Source organism: Rhinolophus sinicus, linkage group LG07 (genome assembly GCF_036562045.2).
Source record: "Rhinolophus sinicus isolate RSC01 linkage group LG07, ASM3656204v1, whole genome shotgun sequence".
Classification (NCBI taxonomy): domain Eukaryota; kingdom Metazoa; phylum Chordata; class Mammalia; order Chiroptera; family Rhinolophidae; genus Rhinolophus; species Rhinolophus sinicus.
Genome location: NC_133757.1, coordinates 73,506,679 through 73,521,875, shown reverse-complemented (window position 1 = coordinate 73,521,875; position 15,197 = coordinate 73,506,679). Strand labels below are relative to the sequence as shown.

Genomic DNA, 15,197 nt, shown 5'->3' with positions numbered 1-15,197 from the left:
CACGTAAGGTCTGCTTTTCTGAAAAAAACACGCAAAACTGACAAATCTAAATAAACGCAAAGGAGAATATACCAACAAGATTATAGCAAACATAAGAACATGTTATGAATCCTGAGAATCTCAATGGTAGCTAAAACAATACAAATCATAAAAGTTGATTGTAAAAGATCTTACCAGAGGTAACAAACATTTTAAGCTAAACTCTCTAACAACCTAGTATGAAATGTTCGAAGTTATCAAATAATTACTTCCCCAAAAGGTTAGAGCGCCTTATGATTCTTCCAACAGATAATCAGTTTTTCAAGGAAGTGTTGATGCCATAATTCTAAAACATTTAAAATGGAAACTTGCCTAGTTCACTTTACATGGCTAGATTATCAGATAGTGAAACCTGATGAAGAGATTGCAAAATCAAACAGACCGAAAACACAGCACAATTTCACTGATGAACACCAAGGGCAAAAATCCAAAAAAACAAAGCAAAGCAAATCTAGCAAATCAAATTCAACATTATGCCAAGAGAATAATTCATCAAGTAGGGTTTACCGCAGGAAAGCAAGGATGATTTTATACTAGGAAATCTACTGAACATGTATGTCAGGTAATCCCATTGTTAAATATTGAATATGAGTCTTGAAGCCCTCGTTAATTAGAATAAGATTTAAAACTGAAATGAGAAGTACAACTTTTAGAGAGGATGTTTTTTTAATGAGCAAAATGTAGAAAACAAAATTGCACACAGTGATTTAAAAAATTTTAAACTACTAATCAACTTCACCAAGGGATCTGGATTCAGGTTAAATATGCTTATTCACAATAGCAACAACTAAAAATAAACACTGCGATACAGGAATCAGGAATCACCATTAAGAGGAAATAGATGGAATAATTATTTTCAAAGGCATAATATGAAAAGATTTGAACAAATGGAGAAACTGGTCACATACACTGTGTGGAAAGGAAAAATATTAAGGTATTAATTTCTCAAATTAATTTACAGATTTAATACAATTTTTTCATCAAAATCTCAATGGGTTTTATATGTGCGGGAGGAGGCAAATATAGAGATTAAGTTCAACAAGAAAAATAAACATTTGCAAAAGTGTAATACATGTTCTAAATCTATAACAACGAAATCAGTATAGTACTGGGATAACAGACACAGATGAATGAAATAAAATTGCTGTCCCAGAAGCAGACCATGGTTTCTGCTTGAATTTAATAAATGATAAAGAAAACATCAAGAGTCACTGGGAAGGAATTGATTGCTCAATAACTGGGATTCAGGAAATTGAATCACTACTCAGGAAAGTCATTTCAGGTTCTCAGTTACACTACACACAGTCCTGGGTGTTTGATCAAGCTCTTGGTTAAAATGTTTCCTGAGTCCCACTGCGTTTCCCACCCTGGGGTTCTGTGGTAGATGGTGAAAATGGCCTCAAATTCTTCCCCTCCAATCAGCAGGTGGAGTCTATATCCTCCCTCTCCCTTCAAGCTTGTCTTAGCTCCGTGACTTGCTTTGACCGATGGGACTCTGGAACACCTGACACACACAGAGAATACCACTTGTGCACTAAGGATGGATTTCTTGCTGTTCTTGGAACCTCGAAGCCATTGTGTGACCTAAGTCCAAGCTAGCCTACTGAAGGATGAGCGGCCAGAGGAAGGAAAACCAAAGCATCCCAACCGCCAGCCCAGGAGTGAGGCCATGCTACCTCCCAGCCACCAGCCATCCCACCAGCTGACTCCAGACCTGGGAGACAGCCAAGCCTGTGGTCACTGGGTGGGTCCAGCCCAGAAAACCTGCCCAGCCAACCCACAGAATCATGAATGAAATAAATGATAGCTATGTAAAACCATTACATTTCGGGGTGGTCTGTTACACAGCAAAAGCTAGCTGGTACAAGTGCCAAGAGAAAGCCCTATTTCCTCCCAATAAACTGCCCTCCTGTGGTTGAAGTTAGTCTGATAGATTCCCATTATGAGTCGAATGAGATACTCAATGCTGAGTCATTAAGGTGAACCTAGGCTAAGGTTCCCTCCCTCGGTTCCTTCCCCATGCTGACTCCACTTCCTCTCCTCCCACACCTTTTCTATTCTGCTTACACTGACAGCACTCCATTCTCCATTCCCCAGAGAGGAGAAGCCAGGAGGAGTTGACACATTCCTCATTCTTGGTCACCCATAGACATGATGACACTCTCAGCTCCAGTCAACACAACAACCTCTTCCTTTTTCCTCTTTTCACTCAGATGTACCTATAACAGCATCTTTGTTATGCTCGACTTTCCCAAGCCACTACTTCCTCTATTCCAGGGACTCCCAAGGGGGTATAGAGGTTGAAAAAACATTCATTGTTATATTTTATATTTAAGGGGAAATAATCAAACTCAAAGTAGAAAAAAGGAATGGGATTTTTATTTTTATCAAAAGAGGGGATATCAGTTCCAAGTTGAGAACCAACTATAAGACGGACTCCCTTACAATTTCCTCATTTATATAGATGAGGAAACGGAGGCTGAGAAGTCCTAGACCTCTTGTTCAAGGTCACACAACAGATATAAGACTCAAGTCCAGGTCTGTCTGACTGCAGAGCTATCTTTAATCATGAAATGAAATGCCCTAGAACAATGAAAGTGCTCTAGAGTAGTGCTGCCCAACAGAACTTTCTGGAACGATGGAAATGTTCTACATGTGCATTGCCTAAATGTGGCGGGTGCAACTGAAAAGCAAATGTTTAATTTTTATTTCATTTTAATTCAGTTAAATTTAGCCACATGTAGCTAGTGGGGCCACCTTATTGGGTGGCCCAATTCTCGAATGTCACCAAGGTGGTTCTATAGTGGGGCCCTCCTAAATCCCACCTACCCACCCAGGAGAAGGGGCAATTGAGAAATGTAAAACCTTAAGGGGAAAGTAGCATGAGGGAAACAGGGTTACCACCAAACCCAGGAAAGCCCTCTATGAATATTCCAATGTCCTCGAAAATGAAATAAATAGACAACCTACGCCAGTTTACACTTATTCAAGTAGCAAGAGTAGGTCCTGAAGAAGTGATTCCCATTCACCATTCCAGGCTGGCTAGACCCTTTTTCAAGATCTCTTTCCCTGAGTTGGGAAAAACATAAAATGTGTTTGCCTCTGTGCAGGCAACATTCGCACTTTGGGTCAAGGGGGAAACAATCAACGTCATTTTCTGACTTCTCTGGTCCTGAATTTGTAACTCTTATGAGCTGGATCAAGGTTAGCTTTCTTCATCCCTCCTCCCAAGAACTCGGGGCCAAGATGCCAATGTGTCCTCCACTTTCTCACATCCCCAAGTTCCCAAGTCCTGTTGGTGGAATTTTTCATTCCACCAAAGGGTGGGTGCTGTTACCTGCAGTCCCCATCAGGAGACACCTGTAAATGTAATGCTCCCAATGGCCAGAAGCCCCCAAATCAAGTCAAGCAGTGCAAAGGCATTCTTTCAAAACTGTGAAGAATCATGCCCTCCTCTGACCCACGAAAGTGTCTTTCAGACAGTTCTCTGACTTCTTTCTTCATCAAACTCCTCCCCACATGGGACGTCCGTCTTTCTTTTCTCAGATCCATCTGCTGTGTTCCTTCTGTCATATGGCTCGAGGTCGAATGCAACCACGCATCCTAAGATCAGCTTCTTGGTTTTTGTCTCGCCCTTGTAAAATTCCTTTGAAAATCACCCTCATCCCTCGTGCGTGTAAAAAAAGAAATTTTCTCAGCAAAATTTGTCTTCATCAAGAACACATAGTTTCGCTGTGAAGTTCACAGTCTGTGCCTTGTTTATCTAAAAAGGGAGGCCCACGAGTACCACAGGCCTGTGCAACAAAATTTGCAGATTTTAAAAAAGAAAAACACAGCCAAAGGGCCCGCCACTGCCCAGAATGGTGCTCAAGGGAAGCAGCAGCAGAATGGTCAGGCCTGAAAACAGCTGACTACAAACAGTGCGGGGTAGGGGTGGCACATATTCAATTAAGGCCACCAAAGGGACAGAACCTAAGTCTGACACTGGCTCCGAGGTCCAGAGGACAGGGCCACGCTGAACAGCTCCAGGAGGGTGCAGTCAGTGACACTCAGACTGGGGGACACGCCCCAGGCCACACAGCCCAGTTCTCCGACAGGGAGAGTGGAAGGAAAAGAAAAGGGATGCAGAGGGAACCTGCAGACAAGTTCCATTATGACACTTGGAGCTGGATCACACTGGGTGGTAAGGGCTTTCTCTGCATTGTGGGGTGCTGAGTGACACCCCTGGTGCCCACCCACTCAATGCCAGGAGCAGCCCCCAAGTTGTGACAACCAAAAATGTCTTTAGGGCCAGCCGGATGGCTCAGTTGGTTAGACCGTGAGCCCTTAACAACAAAGTTGCCGGTTCAATTCCCTCATGGGATGGTGGGCTGCGCTCCTTGCAACTAAGATTGAAAACGGCAACTGGACTGGAGCTGAGCTGTGCCCTCCTCCAACTAGATTGAAGGACAACAACTTGACTTGGAGTTGATGGGCCCTGGGGAAATATACTGTTCCCCAATATTCCACAATTTAAAAAAAAAATGTCTCTAGACATTGCCAGATGTCCCCTAGGAGGCAATATCACCCCCAGTTTAGAATCACTGCTGTAGATCCAAAGAGACATATCAATTTTTTTAATGGGCAAGACTAAACTACATTGCCTAGAGATTCACACTTGAATGATAAAACTATCCAGAAGGAAGGAAGTGACCAGTAGAAAAGACAGGGCAGTGACCACGTTGGGGGGACAGGGGTGATGTGACTGAGACAGGACCCATGGAAGGGCTTCCAGAGGGGGGCTGTTGCTGGCACAGTGCTTTCTCAGCCTAGGTCGGGGTTCTATGACTGTGCGCCTTAGAGTAATTCATTAGGCTACACATTTGTTTTGTGTGGTTTTCTGCATCTGTGGTTGCTTTGATCAAGTGTTTTTTTTAACAAAAGCAGAAAAAAGAAAGAAACCTTGACTCAATATGTTAAACATAGAAACAGAACTACCAAATGACCCAGCAATTCTACTCCAAGCCAGATATATCCCCCAAGAGAACTGAAAATAAGTCTTCAAACAAAAGCTGTGACACAAATGTCTGCATCAGCTCTATTCACAAGTTAAAAAGCGGAAACAACTCAAATGTCCATGAATCTGTACCTGGATGAACAAGACGCAGTGTACCCACACAACGGAATATTATTCAGCAATAAAAAGAAATGAAGTCTATACTTACTACAATTTGATGAATTTCGAACTCACGTAGCAAAAGAAACCAGACATAAAAGTCACAGTGTGTGATTCCATCTATAGGAAACATCCATAACAGGTAAATCCACAGAGACAGGAAGTACATTAGTGGTTGACAGGTGCTGGTGGGAACGGAGAGCAGAGAGTGACTGCTAATGGGAACCTTTCTTTGTGAGGTGACGAAATGTTCTGGGGATGGCTGCATGGCACCGCGAACGTACTCAATGTCACTCATAGTAAATCTTATGTGTATTTTACTACACTAAAACAAACAAACGAACCAACATGGCATTGCTTTGCAAAGGTGAAAACCATTAACTTCCATCCCCGCAAATGGGGTAGCCTGGGACAGGAGTCCCGGGTGTCCACGGACAAGCACTGCAGGTAGTCAGCACACACGGTGCCAATGTGTCACACTAGGGTCAGCCCTTGAAACCCCGTCCTTATCAGCTCTTCCAATGAGAATAGTTTCCTTCACAGGTGAGTACTTGAAAACACTCAGTAGGTAAAGCCCACCAAGCAAACCCCTTTCTAGACCACAGCCATCATTAAAGACCCAAGACCCACCTTGAGGGACACAACCAGAAGCAAAGAAGCGTCTATAATAAAAGGTCAAACGACCCTTTACCCAAAACCCTCCAGGTACTTGAGGATTGTGGGCTTTGTCGACCAGCTGCCCCCAGCCCCATTTGATGATCTGATAACCACACTCCATCCCAGTCTCTGTGACCTGTGGCTTGAGGCTGTGTTGAAGGAGCCCATCTGGTCCCAAACCTGGAGTTGGAGGAAAGTAGCCCAAAATGGTGCTACTCATATGGCCTCACCCATGACAGACAAAGGGGTGCCAAAGGAAAGCTATCCTTTTGCTTGCTTCCCACTGTCGACATTATATGTCTCTATGTGCAGACGGGGAGCCTGAGCTAGCACAGACTCTAAGCCTGAGATAGAGAAAAGGAGAGGAAGAAGGGGGAGGGAGAGAGAGAGAAGAGGGTGGGAGAGAGGAGAGTAGAAGCTGAGGAGAGAGAGGAAGGAGAGGGGGGAAGGATGGAGAGAGGGAAGGATAAGGGATACACATTTGAAATCCCAGCAACCACATCAGGTCTCCTTATTGGGAAAGAGAATATTCTGTCCGGTACAGGTGTATGAAGAGAATGAAGGACTGACCACAGGTAGTACCTTGGCTCCCAGCCTGATGGGAGCTGAGGTCCCCGGGACCTCCCTGGGGCATTTCAGGTGTTCAGTCACAAAGAACAGATTTCAATTCTGACAAACGATCTGGTGACCCAGTAGAAAATAACTGGTCAATGAATTTTTGTCAAGTAGGAGGAAGAAAAAGAAAAACTCGTCAGACCAGTTACCAAGTTACCAGACAGCCACCGTTCCATAATTATGTATTCAACTCTACCTTCTTCCAAAGGATTGGGCCAATTTATTTCTCTAAGCAAAAAAAGTAGCTCAATTGGTGTCTCTAAGCTCCCAAACAAGCTCTTGTTAAAACTGTAAGTCTGGGTCTTCAGTACTAAAGATTCGCAGAGTAGTGTCCCTAGGGCGCCCATGTAGCCAACTGGTCTACCTTCCTTCAGTGTACACTTGCGCCTACTGAAAGAGTTTGTGCCTACCTGCTTTATAACCTTATAAACACAGCCCCCATGTAACCTTCGTGATCTCTCCATCATGCCTACAGGAAAACGTTTGCAATTCGTCACACGTGATGGTCCAAGCCACTCCTCACAGCATGAGGCAGCCTCCTTACTCTGGTCCACAAAGGACCTGTGCTTCTGTCACTGCCTTTCCACCCATCTGGGACACCTTTCCCTCTAACTCTCTTTCTAAGCATCATTGCCCCCCAAACCAAACCCACATCCTTGTAACCACTCCAATCTGGAACAATCTCTGTCCTTCTACAAATGTCAATGGCAACTGATTGTCGACCGGGGGAGGGGAGGGGAAGGGAGGAGATTCAGAAACATACTCTAGAGCACTTCTTTCCTGCTGTACAAAATCTAATCATCTCCAAAACTAAAAGTCATTTTTAAAATTCCAGTTATCTTAGTGATAAAGATATTACAATGACCGTGGAATTTTTTCAGCACGGTGCTTTAAATTCTGCCCTATGTTTTTTAAAAGGTCTGTGATAGTATAAGAAGGAATAAATATGAATGAAAAGCTCATATGGCTCTTCATGCTACATGATCTACTGACCTTTTAACAATTCTTCTAATCACTCAGTATCCACGTGAACATGCTCGACTTTCCTACTTTCTGCAGGGACTACAGTGACATAGCCATGAAGGAATTTAATTTATCAATATTCTGCAGTGTTATCTAGAGAACATCATGATTTCCAGGTGTTCCGGCTCCAAACGTGTCTAGAGCCACCAGCCCAGTGACTCACTTGGAGGGAAAAGGGGGGCCCACCTTGTCTTGTGACATCTATGGTGAGGCTGCCTTGAATGGTTAGTTAGCGCCAGTCTTCTAACTCTCCAGCTAAACCAAGAACTCCTGGGGATCCAGGATGACATTCCATACTTTGTAGCCCCCTCAGTGCCAGCAAGGGGCAGGGGAATGGTGTTCACATGATGCTACCGTGCTCCCAACTTCCTCTGAAAACAGCTCTACCCCCAAGGGCACCCCCTCATCTTGATAAGGTACATAGCCAAGAACAGCGGTCTGCTTTTTTTTTTTCTGTAAAGAGCTGTACAGCCTCCACTGAAACTACCCACACCTCTCCTCATGGCACTAAAGCAGCCACAGGCAATACTGAAGTGAATAAAAGAACAAGCATGGCTGTGCTCCAATGAAATTTTATTTAGGGTTACTGAAATTTTTATTTCATATCATTTTCACTTCTCACAAAATATTATCCTTTATGCTCCCCCCTTCCCGCCGCCCCGAACTTTATAAAGTATAAAAAGCATTCTTAGCTCAGTGGCCATAGAAAAATTGCCAGTAGGCTGGTTTAAACCACGGGTCGTCATTCGCTGCCTCTGCCAAAGGGCGCCAGTTAAGGCTGAAGTCACACCATTTTCCAGCAAAGTCTCCTAGAGTAAGTTTCTTAATTACTCTTCAAGTCTCAGTGTTCCCTTCTGTAAAATGGGAATAACATCCTCTCATGGGCTGTGGTGAGGATTCTGTCAAATTCTTAGCACATAAGTGCTCAATAAACATTAGCTAGTCATCAGTGGTCAAAGATGTCACTGCTTATCTACATGACAGGTGCTGGAGACACAACGATAAATGCCATAGTCCCTATATTCAGGAGAACTTAGCCTGATGGCGGAGGCAGCTAATTCAAGCCCAGATGGACAGGGCTCTAAGAAAAGCAGCCAGCATGCTGGCAGGGGCAAATTCTAGGGGACATGCCCCTCCCCCAAGTTCTTTGTTCTCTGCACTTCACCAACTTTCCACCATGAGCGCAGGAAAGCACAATGGTTAAGAGCCCCAATTCTGAACCAGAATATCTGGGTTTCGAGTTCGAATCCCATCTCTAGTACTGACTAGGGATGTAACCCGGAGCAAGTGGCTTAATTTTTTGGGGCCTCGATGGCCTCACCTGTAAGAAGGAATTGCTGGCAAGACTCGATGCAGTACCATAAGCAAAGCGCTTACGACGGCACAACATAAGCATTCACTGCCAAGAAGAGTCTCGTTATTAAAATACCAAAGGCAGAGTTAAAACATGGAAGAAGAAAAGTTTCAATATGAAGTTAAACCTTCTGCGTAAATGCAAACCCTTCAAGTATTTAAATATTTAATGTTTCATGTAAATAGAGCACCCCAACTTTCAGAGAATCGGAAAAACAAATGCAAATGCAAACTCAGGGAGGAGGGACCTGTCCCCTTCTGCCTCTTGCTTCTGCTTTCTTGCTGATGTCTGTATGTTGCATCGCCAACCAGCTTTCTGGCACAGAGCATGGCCCGGCCTCACCCACCCCTCTGACTGGCAGTGAGCAGCTGGGGTGGCCTCTGGGGGGGGGGGGGGAACCGCCACTGGGTTTGGTTAGAGCAGCTGATCAAGCAAGCAAGCCCTGTGGTTTCTGGCCCCCCCAAAGCCCAGAGTTTGGGGTCTTCAGAGCACTGGAAGATGAGGTACCAGCTGAGCAGAGTGGTCTTCCCTCTGGGGCTCTCCTCCACCTGGCCCCTGACAGAAATCAGAAATGCAGCCAAGACTTGGCAGGTATTCACCAATGGCTGGTCTGCCCAGAAAGGGTGGTGGACCCATGGCACTTAGGAGAAACTTCCAGAACACTCACGGAGGACCAGGCCCTGGGCTAAGTGCACCTCCTAAGTGCACCAACTCATTTAACCCCAAACCATAACCCTAACAAGCAGGTCCCATAATTTTCCCCATTTTTCTGATAGGGAAACTGAGGCTCAATCCAGCTCATGACCAGTGAATAGCTAAGCAGGACTCTAAGGCGATTCTTATAACCACTTTGGAACGGGTCCAGCGAGGCCAACTTCAGGCCTTCACGACACACCAATGGGGGGAGGCCTGGGGGGAGAGGACATCCTCTGACCCCAAACACCAGTTGAGGGCTTCAACTATGCTTTCACCCACAAGTGATTAGTTACGTAGTCAGTGCCTGTATTTGCCACTAGAAGGTCCTCTCCAAAGAGGAGGGGCTGGCCCCTCTTGGAGTCCCAAGGACCCCCAATGCCTGGCACATAGTTGGCTCTCAATAACCATGTTTCATGATGTGGCTTACAGACCCCATCTCCTCTCTACACACCCAGGGTGCCCTGCATTTGGCCCCCCCTGGTATCTTCACCCTAAATTTACAGAAAGGGTGATAGCGAGGAAGCAACTCGAGCCACAGCAATTTTTTTTCCTTTTAATTACCTTAACCATTAAGAACCTTGTTTTGTTCTCTCTGCCCAACAGCATTACTGTTTTGAGGACAGGGAAAAGAAGGAACATTGTAGAGAATGCTTAAACTGGGTCCAGAGGACAACCCAACACCTTCATCCCAAATGCTGCCCAGCTCCCAGAAGCTTCCAGAGAGCTGGGCAAACATGCAAGAAAAAGACAACGGCCATGGATGCTGGACGAAGTGTTTGAGAGGATTCGAGGGGACTAAATGAGTTGACAGATAGTTTTCACAGGTCCAGATCTGTCTCCTAACACAAGTATCCTTTAAAGGCTCATTCTCTCTGCTTTGCATTCAAAAATCCCACACAATGTTAGATACTTCTCAAGCCACAGCAACAAGGTAAGCTCAGTACTTAAAAAACTAGAGATGCACACCCACGTTCCTAGCAGCATTAATCACAATAGCTAAACTGTGGAAGCAGCCCACATGCCCATCCATGGAAGAATGGATGGACAAGATAGAATAGGATTCAGCCTTAAAAAGGAGGGAATTCTGTAATATGCCACAACATGGATAAACCTCGAGGACATGATGTTCAGTGAGATAATCCAGTCACAAAAGGACAAACACTGTGTGATCCCACTCACAGGAGGTCCCCCAGGAGTCAGAGTCATAGAGACAGGAAGTAGATGGTGGTGCCAGGGACTGGGGGAGGGGGATGGGGAGTGAGTGTTTAATGGGGACAGAGTGTCAGTTTGGGAAGGTAAGAAAGTTCTGGAAATGGATGGTGGTGACGGTTGCATGACGATGTGAATGTACTTAATGCCACTGAACTGTATACTTAAAAATGGTTGAAGAGGTAAATTTCACATTATGTATATTTTACCACAATAAAAAAAATTTTTTTTAAGCCAGTACTCGACAGACAGAAGTTCAAAGAACAATCATTTGTTGACATCTGTTACCAGGACAGGACAACACTTCCCCCAGAGAACCCCACCACTGATCACAAACCAGGGGCAGCTGACATGGATGCCAGGTGCCAGGAACCCGGTAACCAGGCAGGTGTCTGTCGCAACAATACGTGCGGAGCGGTACCTTCCATGGTGACAAAACCCCCAGTGCTGGAAAAGCAAGCCTTGTTCTCAAGAGCAAAAGACTAAATAAAAAATAAAAATTAAAAAATTAAAAAATCTGCTGGAAACATCAGAGACATTTGCAGATAATACGGTCCTGGATATTTTGACTAAAATGGCTACAGAAATAAATCCACAAAAGAATGTCTTAAATTATATTCCAAGACGCACGAGCCTGGAGCATTTCAAACAGGCTCCTAAATTTGGAGAACTCAGCCTTCACTGTTTCCCCTGGTGCCCCATCTAGAAGAGGCCCTCCCGTTTCTAAACAGAGGGGACAGCCCCCAAAGAAAAAAAACAAATATGCTTTTTTTTGTGTCTCAGACTGGGTGCAAACTCCAGCTGTCTTTTATTAGCTGTGTGGCCTTAGGCAAGTAACCTGTCTGATCCCTAAAACAAGGATACCAGAGCTCCTCTTGAAGCTGTAGTTTAGCTTCTCTGTCCCTGACCCATCAACATTCTCAAGGTTTTTCTACAGTACAATAACCACCGCCCCCTCCCCCATCCACAGCCCACCAGGTTCTCCTTCCCTTCATGGCCCAACCTCTCAGAAGAGGTGTGGTCTCCACTCTCTCAACTCTCACCATCTCACAGATGTTTCCTGGCATCCAACATCTGTGCCATGGAAGGGATCCTCCCTGAAGCTCCAATGGAGTTCTCACGGCAATTCCACAGATTCTATTCAGGACTCACCCTGTGTGTGGCTTCCTCGTAGCTTTAGGCTCAAGTGAGATACCCTCCTTTCTCCCTTCCCCCATTCTTTTTTGATACAACCCTTTACCCTTCCATTCACTTTCTTCCCCCTTGATCTCACGATTACTAATTCTTCCCAGGGAATTTCACAACATATGAAAAAGGCAATGAGATGATAAACAAGTGACAAGTGTGCATGTGTAACTTGCCTCATTATAAACATTATAAAACTACAGTGATTAGAACAATAACGGCCCTCGTGCAGGGAAAGACAGATATATTTATGGATACCCAGAACCAGACCCCAAATCAACAGTGAAGGGGTAGATTTCTGCAATAAATGGCACTGAGACCCCAACTCGTTATTTGGTGGGAAATAGACATCCTTTCAAATCATGCACACAAATAGATCCCAGGTGTCCAGAATGAATTTTTTGTAATAATTAAAAGGGAAATAGAAAATTTAGGGGGAAAAAAAACACATTCATTTTATGGCTAGAAAGGGACTTTCTAAGCATAAAGTAACATGAGAGGCATGCGAAAATCCAGCTCGGAACTCCATAAACATTTTAAGCTTCGCTGGCAACTGACATCTAGAGCATTAGAACAAAAATGTCTAAAACACAATTGGCAAAGGGTTAATAGCCTTCATCTATGAAACCACATACAGATGAATATTTCAAAACCACTAAGGTCCTGAAAGATAAATGGACAAAGAATATGAACAGGAAGAGAAAACCCAAATGACAAACATGTTTTAAAAGGTTCAACCCCGATAGCAATCAAAGAAATGCAAATAGAACAGTGACAACACATCAGCTCCTCCCTCCAGGGAATTATGAAAGATTTTTCAAACAACACTCAAAGCTGGCCAAGGTGTTGCCTCTCAGCCAATGCTAGGAGGAGCACCCGCTGGCACACCATTTCCGGAAAGCCATTTGGCAATCAGGATCAACAACCTTTGACCCAGAAATTTCACTTCTGGAAAAGCAAGGCTTAAAGAAACAAATCCTGGATAAAGCTTTGACCCCAAAATGTTCATCACCCTCTTTGTGAAAACTGGAATCTAAATGCCCAACAACAAGGAAAGTTAAGTAAGTTAAGACACAACAGAACCATGAGAAAGATGTATATGCCCAATAATTGTGGAATAAGGATTGCTGTTTTGCTTTTTTCCTCTTTTTCCAAATGTCTACCACAAGCAATGTTACTTCTATCATCAGATAAGAAATAAATTTGTTTTTTCTACAACAAAGTTTATACTCATCCACTCCTACCCCTCTCACAAGCAAGAGAAGCATTCAATGGTCTAGCACAGGAGTTGGAAAATCCGGCCCCCCACTTGGTTTTGTAAATAAAGTTTTATCAAAACACAGTGACACACACTCATTCATGTGTTGCCTGTGGCTTCTTCCCCGCTCCAACATCAATGCTGAGTAGTTATGACAAAGACTGGACCGTCTGCAAAGTCTAAAGTGTTTAATAACTGAGCCTTTGCAGAAAAGGTTTGCCACCTCCAGGGCTAGGGAATGTCTCCAGCTTCTCTAGTGAACAAGACACAAGAAACAGCTTCGAACCCTGCATACCCCAGCGTACCTTTCTGGCAATGGCTGTGAGTCCAACACCGCTCAACAAACTGCCCGTTGATAACGGTGGCAGGGCAGTTGGTCTTGCCCTTCGCGGTGCCTGGACAGATGTCCCCACACTCCTCGTTGTCGTCTTTGTTCAGCACTATGTAATTATCCTCCACCGAATCCAGGATGCGTGACCAGTCGATGGTGGCCAGGTAGCAGAGCTCGTTGTTCTTCTCGATGCGGACAGAACCCCGGGTGATGTTCATCAGGCTGTAGAGGCCGAGCTCCTTCAGGTGAACCATCTCGAAGATGACCAGCGCGTAGTTGAAGAAGAGACGGGAGCCCCTGATGACCGTGAGGTTAGGGAACAGGTCCTTCAGGCTCTCCAGCCCGTAGACCCGGAATAGCAGCAAGTAATCGGTGATCATGATGAGTTTGGGGAAACTGAGGTCTCGGAAATCCTCAGGCCTCGTTTTGAACATCAACAGTATCTGCAAATGTCCTTCAATGACCGAGCAGTTGGCAAGCTCGTGCAACCTCGTGAGGTTGTTCCGGATATCCATGCCAGGGCACACTAGAAATGAGATTAAGCAGAGAGCATGACAGGTGAGCACACATGCCGTGGACAGGTTGTAAGAACGAGTGGCAGGGCCAGCGTCACGGGCATGTGATCTGCACCCCAACTTGCTCAGAAGGGCCCTGCGATCAGCTTAATGCGCTCCCATCTGTCTTGAAATCCTTAACCATTTTTGAGCAAGGGGCCCCACGTTTTCATTCCGCACTGAGACCTGCAAATTCTATAGCCAACCCTGATTAGAGCTTTTCCTGTAACGTGTCTCTGCCTTCGAAAGGCAAAGAAAGTAACTCCCTTGGCAATACCTGTTAGAAGCCTTAGCATCATCACATGGAAAGTGACGCAATGGAGGCACCGGAATGACAGGGGATTGAGTAATGCAGCAGATGCAGAAGGGGAAAGGGGAGCCGTCCCCTCTGCCTCAACACTGAAGATCTTTAGGAAACAGATTTATGGGGATCAAGGTGTCCGCGTCAGAAATGGGGCAAGGAGAGCTGAATTTGTTTTGACAGTTTTCCCACCTCACTGACTCCTTGTCAACTTGCCTCCCTCCCAAGCAGGCAACCAAGGCCTCATTACCTTTTACCTGGGAGTGCCAAGGGCTTCCCAGAGATCTGATCGCCCCTCCACAAACACCCAGTGTGCCCATTCTCCTGTAGGTGGTCCCTCCCCAGCTCTGACACCCTCCATGGCTCCCTATGACCCTGCACACTTTCCTCTCACAGCCCTCCAGGTTCCAGCCCTCCGTCCCCTGCACCATGCTCAACAGGTCTGCCCACCACTCCCCCACAACCCCATGGCTCAGTGTCCTCCCCTGTAATAGGACTTGTGAGTAAAATAATGCAGGGCAGGCCCACGAGCAGTGCCTGGCACATAGTGGGTGCTCATTAATGTCAGCTATTTTGTTGTTGTTTATTTCTCCCAAACATATCACAATCCTCTCTAGGCTCTGTGTCTTCATTTCCCTAGACCAAGTATGGGCAAACGTGTTCTATAAAGGCTCAGATAATAATTATTTTCAGCTTCGCAGTGAAACAGTCTACACTGAGACGAATCCACTCTGCCATTATAGTTCAAAAGCCAGAGACAATATGTACATGAGTGGATATGGCTGTGTTCAAATAAAACTTTATTTACAAAAACTGGCAG

The 15,197-nt window shown here is 45.1% G+C and overlaps 1 protein-coding gene across 5 annotated transcripts in view; it reads right to left on the bottom strand.

Moving 5' to 3' along the window:
- The window catches only part of INSR (insulin receptor), a 129,271-nt gene that overhangs the window by 101,516 nt on the left and 12,558 nt on the right, over positions 1-15,197 (bottom strand). For all 5 annotated transcript variants that reach the window (XM_019757592.2, XM_074337762.1, XM_019757590.2 and 2 more), the window contains exon 2: positions 13,497-14,048. In XM_019757592.2, coding sequence (XP_019613151.2) covers positions 13,497-14,048 — 552 coding nt within the window. The remainder of the gene's footprint in view (positions 1-13,496; positions 14,049-15,197) is intronic.